The 22,446-nt window shown below is 38.6% G+C and overlaps 1 protein-coding gene across 1 annotated transcript in view; it reads left to right on the top strand.

Moving 5' to 3' along the window:
• The window catches only part of SLC9A9 (solute carrier family 9 member A9), a gene marked incomplete at both ends in the record, with an annotated part of 608,321 nt that overhangs the window by 474,837 nt on the left and 111,038 nt on the right, over positions 1-22,446 (top strand). The window contains one exon of the mRNA XM_084232807.1: positions 19,570-19,621. Within this exon, the coding sequence (XP_084088933.1) occupies positions 19,570-19,621 (52 nt within the window). The remainder of the gene's footprint in view (positions 1-19,569; positions 19,622-22,446) is intronic.

Below are 22,446 nucleotides of genomic sequence, written 5' to 3'. Positions count from 1 at the left end.
TTTTATGTTTTAAGATAATTTACAAATAATTTTGAGAATAAAATAATAGTGAAAGGAAACTTCATTCAAAATTTTAGTAAGAATATATGCCTATCAAACACAATTTATTGTTATGTATTCTCTTTATCTACTTATCTATATCAATATTGAAAAGAGAATGAAAAAGAAATCTGAAATGGGCATCATCTTCGGAGTGCCATTAATTGCCCATCAAATTTCATGCATGCACCTGGAACATATTCAATTTGTAAATACTTATTTGAGATTTCCTATAACACTTGAGATTTCTTATAACACTTGCATCATCAAAATTAAAAAAAAAAACTTAAGTTTTCTTGGAACTTTTGATTATTCGTAATTTTGTTGAAGGGGAGGCCATATTTTTAATTCCACATTACAAAATATGTCTGTTTTAGATTTTCAAACAGGAATTAGGATAATGTTGAATTGTTTTAAGTTTCTTCCACTCATCCTTGTATACATACCTGATTCAGCATTTGTCCACTTGCAAATCATATCAAGTAATTTTGGCACCAAAACATCATAAAAGATTAAAGCATAGTGACTTTTAGAAGCCTGGGATGGTCCAAGTTCTTGTTGAAAAATGATACACAAAGGTCTTCCTGTTCAATAAGAAACAGACAAGAATGCTATATTTCCTTTCTTTTCATCAGACTATTATTGGTCAGCCATTCCTGAATTTAAAACAATTCATCTAGGATACTCTTATCTGAAGTGTTATGGTCTAAGGCTTTGCTAATATAATCAATTTGACCATCATCCTTATAGAGTATTGCTGTCTCTTTGCATTTGTCTTCTCATTTGTCTAATAATTATGAAATATCTTTCTTCATAAATTCTATTCTTTTTCCCATTATGAATGAGAAATGAAAAATTCTGAATTCTCAGTTGTGTCCATTAAAAGCTAAAAGTAGACTACAAAGAGAGTGCCTGCTATCTTATACCTTTTGACAGGTAATGCAACATTTTGGACACTATAATATGAAAACTGAAGTATGGTCAAATGATGATGACTTGTGTCACTATTGTATCTAGCTGATCCTATCAGTCTTCCTGGTTTTTCTTAATTTTATATTTTAACATCAATGAGCATAAAAAGCCATGATGACACAGCTACCACAAAACAGCAAATTTTTTCAAGATATAGGAAACATAATACTAAAATTTTATAACTCAAACTTTTTAAAGGGTCAAGTGCTAATTGGAAGAAAAGAATTATTTTCCTTTTTAAGTAAGATTTTTCTTGTACTTTGCCATACTTTTTGGAAAAGAATAAGAAAAAGTCATAAAATAGCAATACTTAAAAATAGAGCTAGTCAAAAAATAAAATTAGGTCCATTGAATCCTTATGGCATAGTGAGGGTTAAGGAGCCTTGAAATATTTAGTTAGCATATCAAACCATAACTCCATAGATGTTATTTCTTAAGGTAAAACAGTTTATAAAATATCAATGATCAGAAATTCCAAAATGGAATCGATGTCATCCAAATTTTCAGACAAGTACTAAACTAATAAACTAGCAAACACCAGCAGGACCAACATGTTTTGGAGGTGGGAAAAGGAACTAATCAGAACCCAAAATCATATATTATATAATGTTTGATTTTGACAAAAATTTATGAGATATAGAAACAGGATAGAGTGACCCTTATGTAGGAAAATCACAACAAAAACTAAGCAATTAAAACTTCATTGAGGAGACTCCAATGAAGGAGACAAAAACTCCAAGGCAGATATTACAAATATGTGCAAAGAAATTCTCACAACCATGTTTAAAGAATTAAAGAAAATTCAATGATAATAATGCAAAGAAAGGTAATATCAATAATGATATTAAAACAATATTAAAAATTGGAAATTCTGGAAATATTTAATCTGAAAAAAGAAAGAATCAGCAAATTTGATGGCGGATCATCAGAAATTATACAATATGATGAGCTGAAGAAAAGGAAATGAACAGATCATCTGAGACACCACTAAGCACACCAACAGCCATGTATGTAAGATTACCAGGAAAAGGGAAGGAAAAAGGGAGAAATAATATCCAAAGAAGTAACGATTGAAAACTACCCAAATATGATGAAAAATACTAATCTGTACAACCTTAATGAACTCCCATAGAAAAGACAAAAAGAGAGCCATAATTAGGCATATTACAGTCGGAAGGTTGAAAGTCAAAGATAAAGAGAAAATCTTGAAATAAGTCAAAAATGATTAATAACATAGAAGACAACACCAATAACATTAATAGCTGACTCCTTATCAGAAACAATGGAGCCCAAAAGAAAGTGAATAACATATTAAAAGTTCTTCGAGAAAAAACGGTTAGCCAGGAACCCCATATCCAGCAAAATTAATTTCAGATGGAAAAAAAAATACATTCTAAAATAAACAAAGACTGAGAGAATCAGTAGCTAGCAAAACTTGCCTTACAAAAAATACTCATGGAATTCTAATCTGAAAGGAAATGACACTAAACTATGAGCTAATTTACATGAAAAACAAAAATTGCTGACAAAAGAAATTATGTATTAGCTATAAAAGACAGCATAACTACATATTTATTTTCCTTCTCTTAATTCATTAAAAAATCAATATAAAGCAAAGTATAAAATTGAACTGCAAGGTCTGTATCATATAAAGATAGATATTTGCCTATATCAGCACAAAGGAGAAATGAAGGAAAGGTTATAAGATGTAACTTGAGTTCACAGGAAGAATGAAGAGTACCAGAAATGCTAAATAAGATTAACATAAAAGTTTCATGAATATATTTTCTGTTTTCTTAGTTTCTTAAAAATATATAAGATTATATAAAGCAACAATTATAGCACTACATTGTTGTATTTGTAACATGTTGATGTGATTTATATTATAGTAATAGCACAAGGAGGGGGTAAAGGAAGGAGTAGACCAAATTTTTTGTATTTCTCTGGAATTAAGTTAGTATAAATCTAGATTCTGAGAAGTATATTGTAATCCTTAGAGCAACCAACAAGAAAATAACTCAAAAAAGTATTTAAGTCAATTTAGAGGAATTAAAATGGTGCCAAGAAATATCCATTTAAAACAAAAGGAATCAAAATCAACAAACAACTATGAACCAGAGACACTCTTGGGGTGGGTGGGGAAGGAGGGATTGGGGTCAAAATCAGGGTTGCAATTGTATGGGGAATATAAAAATTAAAAAATAATAAAACAAAAGGAAATAATAAAAGAAGAACAGAGGAATACGAAAATACCTGAATCATAGAGAAAATAAATAGCAAGATGACAAAATGAAATCTGACTATATCAATAATAGCATTAAATATGAATGAACTAAACAATCTAATCAAAAAGCAGAGATTTTCAGGGTAGACTTTAAAAAAAAAAGCAAGATTCAACAAGATCTAAATATACAAATGGACTAAGAAGCAAGGCTAGGAGAAGATATACCATATATAAAGAGTCGCTTATATACTTGAGCTAACTCAAGAATTGGAACAATCTACTATAGCAGATAAAATGAACTGTAACACACACAAATGTTACTAAATATACTTGTATAATGATAAGAAGGGTCAATTCATTAAGAAGCTATATCTTCTATATATCTATCTAAACTGTATAAACACATATTTGTACTTAACAAGGTCCCAAAACACATGAAGCAAAACTGACAGAAGAAAAAATCATTTAAAAAAAAATCAAAGAAATAATGGTTCAAATGGCTTCCAGTTATGTTTAAGTCACAAATATGTCATCATGAATTATTAGGGTTTGAGAAATACCATGTCATATCACACTAGTCATAGTGTTCTCAAATTTCAAATTCATTCTGCATTGTTAATGGCATCTCAGGCATTAAGTGTCTTCACTAATGTCTTCATTTTCTTCTCCTGAAAGTCCATTCTCATTGAAGGATATAAAGTTTTACACTCTTTTATATAATTTCTCATTATTCATTTGTTTAGTTAAGATGGATAGCATACAAAATTGAAAGAAAACAATTCAAATTTAAAAACTGGTGAAAGTCTTGGTTCTATTATTTACTTACTGTAAATTCATCTCTGTGGGATTTGGCTTTTTATCTTTAAAATGATGTGGTAGGATGAGTTGGTCTGAGGTCCCTTTCACTTACAGTTCTGAGCTGGTGAGAACACTTTTCACCAAATTCAGTATGGTTAAGAGGAGCCAGAGTGCTAGGTCTGAGCTGATAAGATCCACCTCATTTCTTCAAGATGGTACACTTTCATTTTCTAGAAAGACCTCTGAGAACTCTTAACATCTCTACAGAATCCAGTTGTTTACTCTGGAGCATTTAATAACATTTTCATTCCTCATGTTTAGGTCCTTCTGTGACTTGGTGCTGTAGTCTGCATCCCTAGCATCTGCAGCTGCAAGATATCACGACTTTTGTATGAATTCCCTGAGAAAAGCTGATTCAGTCTAGGACTGGGAGCCATTCAGGTCAGGTTGGGCATGCATATTCAGGCCCTTTAGAGAAACAGTTAAAAATATAATATTAACTTTAAGACTGGGAACAAAACTCAGCCTTTGCATGATGTGGAGAGGGCACCTTAATTGCCTCACCTAGTTGCAAGCCTGATTTCACCCAGAGATTATGATTTCTTTGCAACATAATTAAGAAAGAGAATGTATTATCCAGATTGAGACTGCAAGCAGAAAAAGAATATCTTGTTAAAAGTTTTTTAAATATCTCTTTGGACTTTTCGCCCAAAGACTCAGCAGAGAATACATAACTCCTGTATGAAATGCCCAGAGACAGTGTGCCTAGTGTGCTGTCCTTTTAACTGAACACTGGATTTTGATTTTTTTTTTTGTTTGTTTAGAGAAAGAAAAAGTTTATTGAGGAGAAAAGGAACAGAAATAAAGTGGGACTCCCAGGCCAAGAAACCAGGCCTGGAAGGGGCAAGGAAGCCCTGGATTTTGATTTTTTCCCCAGGTTTGTCATTGATTCCAGCGGCACATTTTTTTACACTTAATATTTGTGAAGTCATGGTGTCTTATAACCAAAAGTGTCAGAAAGACAATTAACAGCATCTTTCTTTTAGAAGTACATAAAATAATAGTGTCTTATAAGTGATAGTATCTTCAATTTGATGAAATTCAGCTTAAATATTTTGCGGCTGTGTGTGGATTTAACACGTTTTTCACACCCATCACTGTATCTTGTATGCATGATATATCCTTCACCAGGATTTTATAATGAATGAAGGAATGACAGAGGAAGGAAGGAAGAAGTGAAGGTATGAATGAAAGAATCCACCCATCCTAGCTGGTTTACTTTTAAGGCACTAATAGTGTAGTGCCAGTAAAAATATCAGATCCTATTCAATAGCTGTTTAAACTGTCATCATGATCTTCTGGAATGATAGACTGAAAAAGGCTGCATATTGCATTAGCCATGAGCATTCACTTAACTCTCATTATTTCATTTTCTGCCAAATTGGTGCTAATTCTGTTCCCATGTGATGCACTTTCCCTAGTCTTTGTGATAATTTGAAACCCTGCTTGACACAGAATTTTACCCACTCCTTTCTCTTCCTCTTTCTCATCTGCCCTAAGACAATTTCTTTCTAATGGCATTTTCATTAACTCTCCACTCAATTTCCTCATTTTAACCCTTTGATTCTGAAATGAAAATTCAATTTTCAAGGTAATTCTAGCATTAAGTGTAAGTTCTTTTCCTTTTAAACAATTGATTTCAACAGTCACAACCACAAACATGTGTCTCAATGTCATTATTAATAACACCTGGTTTGACTACAGAAAAATATTTTTCTAATGATTTACTTCAATCCCTTTCAGTAAGAAATTAAAGTTTTTTTTTTCTCTTTTGATGAGTCATGCAATAGTTCCCTAGCTTACCAATCATCTCTTCCTGTCAATTTCTCTTAAAATGAAGATATTTATTCATTTTAGCAAAAAAAAAAAGATAATGCAATATCAAGATTGTTATTTCTGATTTAACTTTCTTTGGGGAATAGAGAAGATATTTTTTCATGAAAAAAAGAGTAAATGTGTCACAAAGCAAAGTATGAATTATTAATAGTATCATGTGGCCTTACAAAGTGTTAACTTGCTCAAAGGGGAATAAAATTTCAATTGTTTATTTGTAGAGATTATGGATCACATTCTACTTCCAATTGTGGGCTTAAATGGTGGTTTAGGCAACCATTATTTATCCCAAAGTTGTTTTAATTTCAGTTTTAGTGATTTATTAGTGTTAGCGAACCAATCTTCTTTAGCTATTTTTTCATGTTTCAAGTCCACATGGTTAATAATTCCATGCCGTCTGCAGGATGTTGGTGATGGATGGCCAGGAGCAACAGATGTACTGGCACAAAATTATTCTAGAACCCAGTTACAAGTGCTTATTAATGGCTAACTTAAAGACATGGGTTATAAATCTTTCTTTTTTATTTTTAATTACGAAAATACGTGATGCTACAATAATAACCAGATCCTCTTCCCAACCTCTGTATGCTTTAAGTAATGTATGAATATTACCTAGTGCATGGTCTAGCACTCCCTAAGCACATGGTAAGTTAGCTGCTCCTCTTCCCTGTCTCCACCTGCCTTTTCACCCTCTGAATCTCTTACTTCTATGCTCCATGCTGCCTTCTCTCACTATCTCAGTGCCCTAGCATCCTTGGGATTTGTTCTCACCTCCCAGGAATATATCTGTGCTGCTCATTTATATCTTATAAATACAAACGCAAGTTTTATCTCTCCCAAGTCTTTGCCTCTAGGTATAGTTGTCAATGGGGAATGCAGTGTTATTCAGCTATAAGGAATTTCAGGCTTTGAAGTTAGAAAAGGTCAGAGGCATCCCTGGTGGCGCAAGGGGTTAAGCACAGCACTGTGAAGCCATCCGCAGCCTCTGTATCATGAGTTCTATGCCCAGCCCTTGCCAGGGAGCAACCAACATGGCACAGCAGACCTCTCCTGTCTCACCCACTGCTCCCCTCAGCAGTGTATTTCAGTCAGTCTGCCTGTTCTGTTCCCAACTCTGTCTTTGGTGAATCCTCTCATCCCCCGCAACTCTGGCCTGTACCCCAGCTCTTGTATGCATATATAAATAAAATCTTTTTTAAAAAAAAAAAGTTAGAAAATGTCCAATTGAGAAGGTAACCTCAAAATATCTTTTAGACAAACTGCATTATTAACAGGTAAAGCCACTGGAATGGAGGATGCAGAACCAATCCTTGGAAATTTGCCTTTTGCATCAGTTGTGCTGTAGGTAAACACTCAGTTTTGCAGTTTTGTTATTCCTCCGCTTGTTTCTAGGACATCATCTTGCATCAATGTCTCCTGGCCATTGTTACTTTGGCAATGTCAAATTTTCTCTTGGATTAATGCATCGAGAATTTTTTGGTTCCCTAAATGTATCTTTCATGTATTTCTCTCCTCATTGTCAACATTCATTCTTGATTTTTGATTTTTTTTCAAGATTTATTTTATTTGTGCATGGAAGAAGTGGGGTGTGGGCCAGAGGTGCAGGGGGTGAGAGGATTCACCAGAGACAGAATGGGGAGCAGAATAGGGGGGTCTACTGAAATACACTGCTAAGGGGAGCAGTCGGCAAGATAGGAAAGGTCTGTTGCACCATATGTGTGTTAGCTCCCTGCCTGGGGATCGAACTTAGGCTGTCATGGTGGGCCTCTGCAGTGGCAGTGCTTAGACTCAGCCCTTAGGCCACCAAGGAGTCCATAGATTATTTTTTTTCATTGAGGAGTGGGAGGCTATATTGAGAAACCACATTTCCATCCAGGCTCCTTCCTGCTAAAATCTGAGCATATCAAAGAACAGCAGGTGAAGAGTTGCTCTGAGAAGGCTCTTCAGAATCACATTGCACACATAGTATGGTCTTCAATGGAGGCCTGGAACTAGACTGCAGTTCTGCCTGGACCTCCTTAGCACTTCGAATGGCTCAGAGTGAGAAAAGGAGATATACTTCTAATCGTCTTATGAGTGTGTTTATTTGCCTACAAAGTAAACACAATTGTTTTCCAGATCTTAAATTTTCCTCTTCTTGCAGTGACAGTCTAGGATTTATTTTCAACTCCTTTTAGTTTCACATCAATATCTAAAACAGATTCCTATAACCACTTTATATTCAGTAATAAAAGTCTCTTTCTTTCCTCATATAACATCTTCAGTCTGACATTGAGAAGACACCCCACCTGGTAACACACTAGACTTTAAACAAGCAAATCCACTAGAAAGGACAGTTTTTCTGGGCATGTGCACTTGGCTCTGATAAATCCCTAATTGCCCAGGCAGAGCATCCAGAGTGAAGCCTTAGGGAAGAAGAGCCAGATGCCTTGATAGCTATTACATCTGTCTTCCCACCGAAGGGTGTCAGTGTGCTTTCAGTTTAGGTCAAAAGAAATTCGCCTGCACATTCTGTCTCAATCCAGTTTTGAACTGACTCTTATCTGTAGACTGAAATTAGCTTTCATCTTGGCAGAACCATGCACTCCAAAGTCAGAGGAAGTTAGCCAAACCTAAAGAACAGGATGTAGAATGCATTTGTGTCTGTGACATGGACTTGTTTGTTGATGTTTATTTTTCAAAGAACATGATGTTTTCAGCATACTTATACATCCCCAGAGGCATTTCTACATTATCAGACATTATAAACACTAACCCCGTGGCTCCTCTATGCATCCAGAGCACATCTACTCTTCTCAATCTTTACACTGTAAATAAGCCTCTAGTGGAACCAGAAGTCACAGGAAAAATTGACTGCAAGATCAGATGAGGAAGGGAAAAACATAGCTGTCAAGCTGGAGATATTGACAGCTAAATCTTTGTTGGGTGGGCTAAGTAGCAAAGACAAGCCCAACAACAAGCACCAAAATAAAATCATCAACGATAGCTTCTGAGCACTTTCTAGGGACCTGAGCTGAGCCATTCACAGGCGTGATCTCAAAACAACCCCGTGGAATAATTATTCATATTCCATTTTACAGTTAAGTTGTCTCAAGTAAGTGGTGGGACCAGCTAGTACCGGGGGTCTAACCCCTAGTGGTTATGTCATATGCCTTTGCTTAGCTGTTACCTAGCATTTCGGCACCTGTTTTAGTCTGATCTGCCTGCCAATGTACCATGGATCTGTTCCCACCCCAAGAAAAACAAATGCCATGCAGGCAGCCTCAAGTGCCAATCCAGGAGTGACATGTGAAACTCTTGCAATTTGCTAATCAGATAAGTGCTAGAACTGAGGAAATATAACTTGAGAGCATACAGGAGATCAGCCTTTGCCAGTGTGGCCATGTACTGGTGGAGACCCACAGGGACAGCTCATGTCAGCATGTCACATACTTCATGTCCCCAAAGGAGGACCTCCCCCTCTTCCTCCACTCTATTGGCAGGGAACTTGCCATTTTATCAATCCCCCAATTCATAATCACAGTTGTCTTTGGGTGTGATCTGTCATCCTTTGCTTGAAAGCATCCAAAACTGGGAAGCTGTTGCTCTTCTTGATTCTGCATCCACATTTACTCTATTTGGGAAACTCATGTGATACTGTCCTTGCAGTGCATATTAATCCACACCAAAATGTTACTACATCTATCACCACAACCATCATCCAGAAAATGTTCTCCCTTCTCTCCAAGATTATGGTAAATTACTCTCCTGAGCCTCTCTGTAATCCTTCTTAGATAAGATGCCCAAATTATCTACAGATATTGAACATGACCCTTCTCCAGCTTCCATGAATATTCCCATTTATCTTGACATTGAAACACCCATTATCCTTCCCTTTTTCCTTGACATTACTGTCTCATCTCAACCTCTATTTCAGAGAAACAGATAGTCAAAACCCAAGGTGACAGGCCTATTTTTCTTGCACTGATAGGAATGTACAATGCTGATCTTGCCTCACTCATGGTGGAAATGCCCATACCCTGCTGACTGAACTTCAGTCCCATCTTATAATAGGCTCTTTCTAGGGGGAAATTCCCATGCCTTCTTCTCCCGTGGTATGGTTAGTGGCAGGGGTAAAGCATTCAGGGTACTGAGCAGAAACTCAGTGTGATTCCCAAGTTCTCCCCTCCACCTCCACAGTCAGTGCCAGCACCCCCCCACCCCCCACCCCCGCCACACACACACACACACACACACACACACACACATCTCTCAAGTTTAGCTCTACCCCCACAGCCTTAGTTTAGACTCAAAGGGACTCCTGGTTGGACTGTTACTGTTAAGTGACCTCCCTGTCTCCAGTTTCTTAATAACAAATATAGGCTGCTAGTGACTTTTCTAGAACACAAATCTAATTACTTCAACTCCTCTTGTCTACCAGAAACAAACAAAAGGCTACTTTCTTAAACATTACATGCAAGATTCTCATAATTTAGCCTCAAGTTACTTTCTAATCTCATTCAGATCAACTCTGTTCACCTCAACTTGAATAACCCTAGTAGTTAACCTTGTTCCTAACCTGCTTTGGTCTCTTAAAGAATCCAGAGGGGAAGAGAATGGGAGAGGAGTGAGATTAAAGAGGGAAGGAAGCAAAATGGACCATGATGGTGGACTATGGGTGAGTTGGTGGCAGATCACGAAGGTGGCAACCTTGGCAGGGGGAGTCCAATACCTCCAAAATGTTAACAATAATGTCAGCCAATGTTACCTCAATTTTTTTTTTTAAATAGAGTTCTATGTCTTTGCCCATGTTGCATCCTTAGACTGTAATATATGCCCCTCATCTCCTTTTTAGCTACCACCAAACATTTCCTCATAGTTGTGTGGGTTTGAGGCTATTGATGGTACTGCTACTGGCCAGGAATGCCTGAGGCATTTGAATTCCTCCAGCAGCCTTCACAAACATTTCCACTGCAACAGCTGCCCTTGTGGATTGTGTTATAATCACAAGATGCACTTTAGCAAAAAAAACATCAAGGAACTCTGAGGAACAAGCTTTACTTCACACAGGTCCTGAAGGATACTTAGCATACTCAAGGCCACATAGCTAGGTTGTGGATAGAGAGCTAGAGATCCTGGACCTATCATTATTAGGGTCCTAAAATGGAGTGTCTAGGTTTCTGAGGGCTCACTCCTTAGTGATTAGAGTATCAGTGACAGGGAGTTTAGGGAACAGCAAGGGAAGAGCAAGGTCACTAAAATGGGCAGTTATCTAACATTACCCAGGACTCTCTACAAGATAATATGGCTAGGAGCAGCCTAATTCCTTACCAGGTTGTTTTGCTAATAGCTGTGTCATACAGCTGGCAATGTTTATTCAAGATAGATGTCTTTTGAGATGGATGCCTCAGCAATCAAAAGCTTAATGTCAGGCACTTGCACTACAATGAAGAAGCTTAATGTCAAGTACTTAACACCAAATTAATTTTCAATACCCAGCTCCTCTGTGATATCTACCCAACCCCTCTATAGCCCATCTTGGTTGAGCTCTTGTGTGTTCTCATGACTTTGTGTTTAATGTTTATCTCATCATTATTATAGTTCTTTGCATCCAATGTCTTAGGTTGTTATTGGCAAGAATTCTGTTACTGACCTTTATATCCTAACATCATCATTTATAGCGTATCTACTCTTGGCTTTGACCAATATTGTATTTATCATTCAATTTAGGATACATCAATTTCTCCCCAATACTAATAACACCCATAACAATAAGAGCATCAGCCAATGTTTCACACATTGTGAACATTTAGCACTCTTAATAGGTATTTGCTCATTTCATCCTTAGATTAACCCATATCACATATATATACTTAGCCACATTTATAGTTGAGAAAACTGAGTGTTAGAGAAGTTAAGTAATTTGTCCCAGTTACAAATGTAATAAATGATGGAAATGAGGTTTGAGCCCTTGCAGCCTGGCTGCGGGTCCCAACTCTTCATTAACCACTGAGCCACATAGTGAAATAACAAAATGAGCCATAGTGAATTTTCCCACTTACTTTAGTTTATTTTCTTACTTCCCCAAAGAAAACTTAAAATACTCTAATGGTGAATTGTATTAGATTAATTTCAGTCCTACACAAGCTCCACTTATATTTATTCAAATCATATGGGGTGAGGGTGGGGCAGCCCCTCTGTGACATTCTCATGGGACACAGTAGTCTCCAGACCTTGGAGGGTGTTTTCCAGACTCCCGCATTGTCCTGCTGAATTTATGCCCTCAATACCCCGTCGCTCTTCCTTTACTGAAGGTGTCATTTTTTACTCAGCCATTACATACAGTGCATTGAAGAAATACTGATCTCCTCCCCATTACCCAGGCCCTGTGAACAGGGCACTCAAAAGAACCACAGTCCCCTGTGCGCCTCTCTCCCTCCCTCTCAACCCTCTCCCTCCTCCTCCCCTGCAGCATGTCTCTGATTTATAATTGTCTGTTTTTGCTTTGTTGTGTTCTGTACTGTTATTATTATTTTTTTACACTGATGTCTTATTTGGTTCCCCTCTATTCCTGTTATAAGTGAAACCATCCGGTATTTTTCTTTTTCCTTCTGGCTTATTTCACTGAGCATCATTCCCTCTAGCTCCATCCATGTTGCTGCAAATGATATGAGTTTATCTTTTTTGATTGCTGAATAATATTCCATGGTGTATATATACATCTTCTTGATCATCTTCTTGATCCAGTCATCTATTTTTGGGCATTTGGGTTGTTTCCAGGTTTTACCTATTGTAAATAGTGCTGCAATAAAAACAGGTGTACAGGTGCTCTTTTGAATCACTATTTTTGTGTCTTTTGGGTAGATCCCTAGGAGTGGAATTGCCAGATTATATGGTAGCTCCATTTTTAGTAGACTGAGGAACCTCCAGACAGCTTTCCACAATAGTTGGACCAGTTTGCACTCCCACCAGCAATGTGTGCATGGGTGCCTTGGGGAAGGAGATTCTATGGGGACTCAATCTGAGGGGGTGGGAGGAAGAAAATCTTCTCTAAAAAAATGTAAAAAAATGATAAATGTTAAAAGAAAAAAATGAAAAAGAAAAAAAAGAACCAAAGTCATACCTTAGACTATTGGAATTCAAACAATAAGACTTAGCCCTAGTAATAGTTCATGACCTTTCCAAAGGTGCTAAGTAATAGGGATCAGAATGGATTTTGTTGGCTTTAATACCAAAAGTGAGCCTTTTGTTAGTAATTTAGCCAACCTGGAGTATTCTATTTGGCTGGTAGATATGGGAGCTCCTGGAGATTTTAATGTCAATATAACACACCAAAGAATGAAGGCATGGCAGAAAGAGCAGAGCATTGTGGTGCAGAGTTGTCTTCTGCTCTGAAAATGGAGCTGAGTTCTTTCTGTAAATGATAAAACTGGAGTGGGATGCTGAAGGACACACCTGGGAATAGGAGCAAAGCTTCCATTTAAATACCTGCACCAGACAGGCTTGCTTAAAATTAAAAAGGTGCACCAAGAAATCACAGCATCATTTAAAATTTTACCTAGCATTCTCAGTTACTTTTTAATCTTTACTGGTTCTTCAATTCTCTATGTTTTTACACTTATTCATATATACGTTTAGAAATATTCAGTGACTATCAGGTTGCTCATCCCCCCCCACCCAAACCCACCTCACCCCAATGACTTCCCTTCTTAAGACTATCTGCACCATTGTAGTGATTGGTCCCCCACTTGCTCCTCTTTCTGAGTACTATGCTATTTTCTCTTCACCCTCCTTCTCCTTCTGTTCAGTTCTACTCTTTCCCTCTGCTCCCTTTGCTCTTCAGACACCTTACTTGTTTGTTGCCCTCTCACCCCACAAGCTTACCAGCAAATTATAAATAAATCCAGCCTGGGAAGTGTGGCCCTCCTGAAATAGAAGTGATGCAGCCTTCTGAAACTGGAAGTCACTGCTGCACGCTGGCTACTCCTTATAGCTCCACTGGAGCTTCTCCTGTATGTTCAAGAGTCACCCACTGCAGAACCAGGAACTAGGAGGGTTTGTCCCTGAAACCGGCAAGGAGTGAATATGGAAGGACTGAATTCTGATCCCACTGATTTTTTTATAAGTTGCTTTCTTAATTACTTTATATATTTTTTACATTATTTTTTATTTTTGTACTATGTATGCATTTTCATCTTGGTTATGGTCCCTGTAAAATTCCCACCACCCATTCACCCATGAACTATCACCATGGTCCCTTGTGCTCTTCCCACCCTTGTTTTGATCCTACTCCCTTCTCCCCTTGGTAGTGTGTCTCTGGTTTATAGTTGCTTGTTGATTTTGACTTTTACTTTATTATAATTATTTTTTTCCTGATCCCTTATTTGGATCCTCTACATTCCTGCTATAAGTGAGACTATCCGGTATTTTTATTTTTCTTTTTGGCTTATTTCACTAAGCGTAATCCCTTCCAGTGCTATCCATGTTGCTGCAATTGTCATGAGTTTATCCTTTTTGATTGCTGAGTAATATTCAATTGTGTATATGTGCCACATATTCTAACCTCTATTTTGGGGCATTTAGGTTGTTTCTATAGCTTACCTGTTGTAAATAGTGCTCCTATAAACATAGGGGTGCAGGTGTCCTTTTGGATTAATGTTTCTGTGTCCTTTCCGTAGATATCTAGGATCATAGGGAAGTTCTATTTTTAGCAGATTGAGGAACCTCCACATAGCTTTCCATAGTGGTTGGGCCAGTTTGCACTCCCAATAGTGATGTGGTAGAGTTTCTTTTTCTCCACATTCTAGCCAACATCTGTTGTTTTTCCCACTGGTGTAAGATGGTATCTCATTGTGGTTTTGATTTGCATTTCCCTGATTACAAGTGATGTTGAACATTTTTTCATATGCCTGTTGGTCATTTGCATTTCCTCTTTGGAGAAATTTCTTTTTAGCTCTTCTGCCCATTTTTTGACTGGGTTGTTTACTTTGTTTTTGTTGAGACTCATCAGCCTTTTGTAGATTTTTGTCATCAGTCCTTTATCATTAGTATTGTGTGCAAAAATTTTCTCCCAAACAGTGATCCTACTGATTTTTTAAAAGGAATGATGTTCATAAAAATAATAACATTGACAATAACCTCAAACATTTCTTGATCCTCACCCTGGGACACAGGTTCTGTTAATGTCCTGTTATGCTAATAAGGAAACTGAGGAACACTGAGTGATACGGGTCACATACCAGTGCCAAGTTTTTTTATCAACTGGGTTTTCCTGACCTCTCAACAACTCCAAGGTAGTCCTGAGTCCTGGGATTCCGTTTTTTTAATCCTGGTTCTTCATTTCTCTGTATTTGCCGAAATGTTCTTGTGCTGCGTGGTTGTTCATCCCAACATGGCATATCGTACAGAGCATGGGCTAGCCTGCACCGCTAGAACTGACACAGGCTGCAGGGTCACCCTAGCCAGAGCAGGGCCATCACAGGTGTCGCCAAACTGGTTCTTTCTGGGAGCATAGACAGAGGTAAAAATGTGCCTACTTGCAATCCAAGTCAGTAAAAACATGTGATGGGTATATGATACCAGTCAGGGAAACAAGATGGTTGATACCGATGATCAGGAGGGAAGGGGCATGGTGGGAAGCTCAAGAAGACAGAGCCTGACAGCTGTCCAGTGCAGGAAGCATGACTCACACCACCTGGTAGAGTTCGGAGAGAGAGGGCTCAGTCTCCTGGAGAGACACTGATAGATCGGGCATAGTCAGAGCTCAGGGATTGTATTGGGCACTGAGGTTCAGAACAAATGACCAAAGTTCGGGGCCAGTTACCAGCCCTGGAACCCTGTGATGAGCAGGAAGGGTAGCAGTTGACGCTGCAGAAAAAATGTTAAAGAACCTGGATATCATGTAAGGGGCTTGGACTTCAACCCATATACCTGTGATCTCACCTGAGGAGCTGCTGCATGCACATGTGGCGCCATAAACTGGGGTGACATCATGCCTTTTTTATAATAATCTCTGGTCATCCCTAACCTCTAATAAGCCTTTAAGAACCCATATATAAATTATCTTTTATGCATAAAAGCTAGTAGATACAAGGTTAACGCTAATGAATGTCACTTTCACACTCAGACTTGCTTTCATGAACAGCAAAGTAAGAGATACAGAAGCAGCTGCCAAGTTTTCTTAACCCTGGGGATCCTGCGTGAATGCACCATGCATGCTGATATCAGTCTATGATTCAAATTGAGAAAAAGCAGAAAATTGCCTTCAGAGGCAACAGTGACTTGGTCTGGGGTGTTCAGGGGTGAGGCAGGAAACAACTGCATGTTATTGTAAGCTTTTTGATAATATTTGGATTTTATTATTTTATTGAGTCTTTGTGTGCTAAAAACTTGAAAAGAAAAAAATCTATTAAATTTGACTATCAGTTTATCAGTGCCAAGTGAATTAAAAGGGTGAGGTGCATAAGGGTAATAGGCTAACATATTGTTGCAGGCAGAAAATAAAGGCATTCGATTGGCAGATACAAGGATTTTAAAAAGAAAATGAATAGTAGTCGGGGACCATTTAATGTGGGCCTGAAAAGATTCAGACACTTCTCAGAAATCATTATAACACAGCAAGTGTTTGACTTTATGAGGCCAGTGGTGATACTGAGATTGCCAATAAAGGTCTGAGTATCCCCATCACACTGTTTAGGGAGGCGAGAAGTCAGGTAATATATTTTAGCAAGATTTCTATCAAAAGGAGCTAAAATCACAAGTGAAAGAAAGTATCTATCATAGAACTTAAATTATAACAAATTGTTTTAGATTTTTCTAATTAAACCTGCCAAACCACACTCAGGGGAACAGGTCTGTTTTATTGACCAGTTTTATTTCCAGGAGAGAAATTACTTAAACAGAGTTTCTTTTACACACAATACTTGAAATGTTTAGGATGCTAGCAAAGGAACACGCCTGACCCCAGGAGCATGACCTCCCAGAAAGTGGGAGGAGGGAGGAGGTTTGTCTTGTAGCCAAGACTCTCAGGCCTCCAAGATACTTTCACTGAGGCCCACATAAAACTGAGGAATTCAGTCCTCATCTCCATCTGGCTGCCAGAATAATTGAAATCAGAAATGCCTGCTTTGATTGTTGCTGGGGAGGTAGGCTGAAATTTTAGTGGAGAACTTCAGAACTGCACCAGCTAGACACACTGGGTATTTGGTGACATTTGATTTCTATTGTCCCTAGTTTTCTAGACAGGGAAGCAGAAGAAGATCAGTGCAGCAGCAAACCTTTGGGACCCTCATTCAATGCATGAGGTAGCCCTGGGAGAGGGGCATCTGCGCTTTCCCAGTCAGAAAGCCTCCTAAGGGGCTCTGAGCATCGGGCAGAGAGCTCAGATCCACCAAGGGTCCTCACCTACATACTTGGGCCCCACTATGCACATGGGGCTGAATTCAGGTCAAAAGCACCCCAAGGTCACGGCCTGGACCCTGTCAGTCGGGGACCTTAACACCCCTCTGTTTTTTCTTCTCCACTCTCCCCTCCCACCTCCTCCCGCTGGATCTCCCTTCCCTTCCCAGTCTTCTCACCCCATCAGCCACTTCTCTCTTGCTCTCCACCTCCTTCCTCTCTCTCTCTTTTTCTCTTTCCTCCTCCCTCCTCCTCTCGCCCTGACCCCCTTTTCCTCCCTCCAACTTCAATGAAACAGATCAAATAGGCTTTTCTACTCTAAGAGAATCAAAGGTTAGTCCCCTCTACAGGCCCTTCCCAATTATCTGAAAGCCAAAAGTTCAACATACAAGAAATAGCTACTCATTTCACCCCCTGGCTTAGAGAGAAGGGGCTACTCAAGCCCAGAGGACACTAGCTTTTGAAGAATCAGAGGTATTTTAAACCAGCGATCTCTCCACAGTTGCTGCTTCCCCTTCACAGGCTAACATATCTGCCTGACAGGCAGCTCTACCCTGGCTTCCCTTCCCCCACCTAGAGGACAGAACTGCAAAAGTGTTTATAGAGACAGGCATTGAAGAAAAAACCCTAAAGTTCTGGGAATTGTGGCTCTAAACTTCTGCTGGTGCTTACTGGGGCTTCTGAGCCCTGAACTATCCCTCCCCAAACAGCCTCCTCACTGGCCCCAACCACCACCCACAGCCAAGGCCCGCCCTCTGCAATGGAGGAAGTAAAACACCAGGGCCCCTGACTTCCTCTGGTCCTTTCAAGACCCTGGGAAAAGCCCCAGCTTGGTGTTCCCATGATCCTCTATTTTCACAAGATTTGCAAAGTGAATATATTTTAACTATAGTAGGGCTCTACTGCTGCTTCTATCCATGACAGCTTCCCCTCTATCATGTTTCTCTATTCACATGGCCCTGATGTGGTTGTGGGCATTTGGAGGGACTAGACTTATGGGAAGCTGAACTGGGAATGCATTTGGTGGGACACGTTTGTGTGGTTACAGTCAATTCTGTGCAAGGGCAAATAACTGTCAGGCATCCTGGAGTGGGAGTGCCTCACGGGAAAGAGCCATGGGCCCACAGGGCTGAACGGAAGATGAACACGTCCTGTGTGCCTGGCATCAGAAAGTCTGGGTAATGGAGGAAAAACAAGGTCTTAAATGCAGTAAGCCAGAAATTAGTATGTGGATAATTCTTTTACTCAGGAGGTGTGTAAAATTCAGAGTGGAAGATTCCAATCTCATTGATGCCCCATCAAAATGGAAATTCAGGAAAGTATCCAGCCATGCAGCATTGTTCATGAGAACTGCATTAAAGGTGGTTTACCAGGAATCTCGTGTTTGCAGAGCATTAACCTGCAACAGGGCTGCACACGAGCTAGCGTGTCTGCAGAGAAGGCGTGTTGTAATGCCCCCAACTCTCCCAACCATCAATAATCTGATGAACTTTGCTAGAGGAAAGACTATGCTATCCTCCTATTCTCTCTAATCCAAACTCATCATATAAAGAGAATATCGAAGTATGCAGGCGAAATTGACAAAGGAAATATTTATTTTAGAGCTGTGCCAGGCAGTTAGTTAATGAGAATATTACATGTATTTTCTGAATTTTAAATTTTTCATCACATGTGCCAGATTTTCAATGTATGTATATGTTGTCATTTATTTTCTAAGGAGTCACTTTCATATCTAATTTTCTATTTGTATTTTTGCTTTAATTTCTTAAAGAGAGTTTCCCAGTTGTCTAAACCTTAAGCCCCATAAACCTGGGTCCTCCACTCCTTCATGAGCATCTGGACAAAGGATGAGCTTTCTCCATCTTGGGGGCCTGCTGCAGCCCAGGCCCTACATCCCCAAAGTAGTTAGGTCAGTGAGTCCTGGGTAGCAAGCAGCTTTCCTTCCAGGATCCCTGTTTTGAAATCTGTGGAAGTCTTTTTCCTGAGAGCTCTTGTCCCAGGTTCTTAAGTCCTTGCTTTTGCGGGAAAGCCAGTGGTGAGAAGCAGCTACCAGTGCGCCGTCTGGCCAGAGGTGCTGCTGCCCAGTTGTGCAAGTTCTCATTTTGCCAGAAGTCTATTTGATGTTTTTTGATTCAGGAGGAGCTTGGCTGGTTTTCTGGCAAAGCTTCCCTCTGATTCTGATTGTGTGCGGTTCACAAGATCTGCCACACAAGAACGTCTGGTCATCCACAGCAAGACCCTTACCACTTTTCCGTTTCCTTTAACAGGGTTGGTGTGGACCTAGAGGAAGATCTGAAGGTGGAGCCCTCCTCACACCAGGCAAGTCAAAAAAACAATGCACAGAAAAATTTGAGGTGTTTTCTTCTATGGAATGTTCCATCCTTATCCAGCATGTAGCTAGCCAAGGGTCTCTAAATGAGGCTGCCTCCACAGATAAAACAAAGGAAATGACTACAAAATATATGGGAATTCAGAATGTCAGTAATCTTTGCATGAGTTTTAGAGCACTTAGAACTGCATGCACTTGCACGCTTTCTGTGGCAACAAGAAGTCTAGAAGCTCTACACAATAGGATCGAGAGTATGGCTCTTGGAATCAAGGCAATTGGATTTGACTCCTTGCGCAGAGACCTGCTAACTAGCTAGGTAATCTCGGTGAAGTTTACTCAATGCATGTCCAATGCATGTTAGACACAAAACAAATGGACCTGTTTCTCCAGTGTGGTTTCTCATTAATCAGGCCTAGGAGTGCAGAAATATGAAAGATTTGCAGAAGCACAGTAAAACTGTCTAGATGATTCAATCCTGACTTAGCTGAGCAACCATTATCTGTTCCCTCGAGTAAAAGTATATTCTCAAATTCTGGACTGGAACCTCACATCAAAATGGAATCTGTCTTGGCAATTTTGCATTAGTCATGTTTAACTCAGTACTTAAACAATTGTGTGGAAATGTTATACCATTTGCTGAAATTGCTGGTAGATGACATGCTAGGAGGATACCATGATAAATAAGTGATAGTACTTAATGAATTGTGTTATAATCGAACCTGCATTAAAAGAGGATCTGTCTCTTTTTTATTATGTGTTTTTTTCCTATACTGCCATTAATGAAGCACAGCTTGTTAGTGCCACCAGGCCAGATGCTTTGACTTTCCTGGTTACAGAGACAGAAAGATGGGAGGATCCTGAGCTCTGCAAAAAACGCTGAAAATTAAGTTGGTGACAATTCTAGCTCACATGGACTTTGAATTTTCTTGTCAGCTGTGTTCCACAGCCAGTCTGGTGCTATTTTCACAGGCTCCATTGCCCAAGGAACAGACCTAGCTGCAGGACTGCGCTAGCGGGGGGGGGGGGGGGGGGGGGCAGTGCACTGGGATTGGGGCCAGCTGGCTACCTTCCAAAGCAGATCAAAGCCCCCTCCTAGCCATGGTGGGCACTAATGAATAGTGAGTGAGGTCTGGTGGTGGCTGTTTTTAAAAACTATTTTCATCTCACCTGGGTCAACTGATTCATTTTCCTTCAAGAAAAACTTTTATCTAAAGTTTGTACTTCACCTTTTTGCTTTAAAAGAGACAAAATTCATCAAAGAATATTCTTCATCTTCCTCTAATGCCCTAATCCTTCACAATAGCATGTAATTCTTGGTAAGATTACCTCCCAGCCTAACTCCTTCTTTTTACAACATAAATGTATTTATTTTACTTCATTCACACTATTTTCAATGCAGTGATAACTCTTACTGGAGATACTTAAAGCAGTAGGAAGTACTTTTTGGTAAAGAAATAAGGTACAATATAGCCCAGTGACAACTATGTTGTTATTTGGATTTGGGGCAAGATTTTTATCTTTTTGAGTCTCACTTCCCCTATTTGTAATATTTGAATGACAGTATTTTCTTCTGCAAGTTGCTGTGACAATCGAGTGGAATTGTATTTATGAAAACTGCCTAACAATTTAGTTAAACCCATATCATTTTATGGAGGATAAAGAGTACTTACACATATATCTAAATAGTAAAATTTTTAAAGAATTCTAAAATTTAGTAAAGAAAAATTAATAGTAGCAGAAAGTAAAACCCAGAAGGATTAACAAGAATCGTGAATGAGAAGATCATAAGATTGCATATACCTGCTGTAATCAACTACAGGTCAATTTTCTGGTAGCCAAAAGGAGAAATACATGAAATGATCAGTAATCTGCCATCTTATGACAATTATACCAGATTATTACATTCTCCTCAAACAGTACAAGACTCTCAGGTCACTATATTTTAAAAGAAATATCTTACTTTGGGTTTTCTGGAGAGGACACAAAAAGAGTTATCTAAATATAAAGTAGCCTCATTGTTTACATTGTCCCTACTAAACTTCTGATACTTAACATTGGTAATTTTTTTTAAAGAAGTGTTCTGAAGTGTCCTTACTCATGATCCTCATTGTTTGAGCAGATACATTTCAGATTTTCTCCACACTTTGAAATGATTGTTATTTTTAGTGTAAGTACAAGAACAACAGGATTCTAGTAGGAAGTGAAAAACCACAGAGTCCACAAAGCTGCCACTTGCCTTCAGTGGCATTTTTGGTACTTTCCAAGCTGTGGGTCAATGAGCTCTCTGTTTTCATTGGACACTTCTTTGCTTATCGTCAGCATCAGTTGCTATTTCAGAATAGAAAACACAACCCTAATTCTTAGGCAGATTGTGTGTTTTCACTTGGTTTGTACTTACTAAACTGGGTTTGCATTATCAAATAGAGTCATCTGTGCACTAGACAACTATTAAAAAAAAGGCATTATTCTTCTTTACCAAAAGCTAAAAGTTGTACAGTTACAGCAATTACTGATTATATACTCTTAAAAGCATAAATAAACATATGCAGTGCTATATGCATATTTTCAAGCAATTTCTTTCTTTGAAAAAAATAAAGTTGTAGTTGTGACTAACTGGCAATGTCACAATTTTTCTTTTTGCCTTGTAACACCTTTAGAGTGTGAATGATATCACACTCTTACTTGTAACCAGATCCAGAAGCTTTAGAAAACATGTTTCAAGTGTAGGTATTAAAACTTCAATACTTATACTATTGCAAATGTGATACTTTGAGAAACGACAAGAATTGAAGTTGTGCATTTTATACTTCTCAAA

The sequence above is a fragment of the Talpa europaea genome, assembly GCF_964194135.1.
Source record: "Talpa europaea genome assembly, chromosome: 4".
In the NCBI taxonomy this organism is placed as follows: Eukaryota; Metazoa; Chordata; class Mammalia; order Eulipotyphla; family Talpidae; genus Talpa; species Talpa europaea.
The sequence above is the reverse complement of the archived record's forward strand: the minus strand, read 5'-3'. Positions and strand labels throughout refer to the sequence as shown.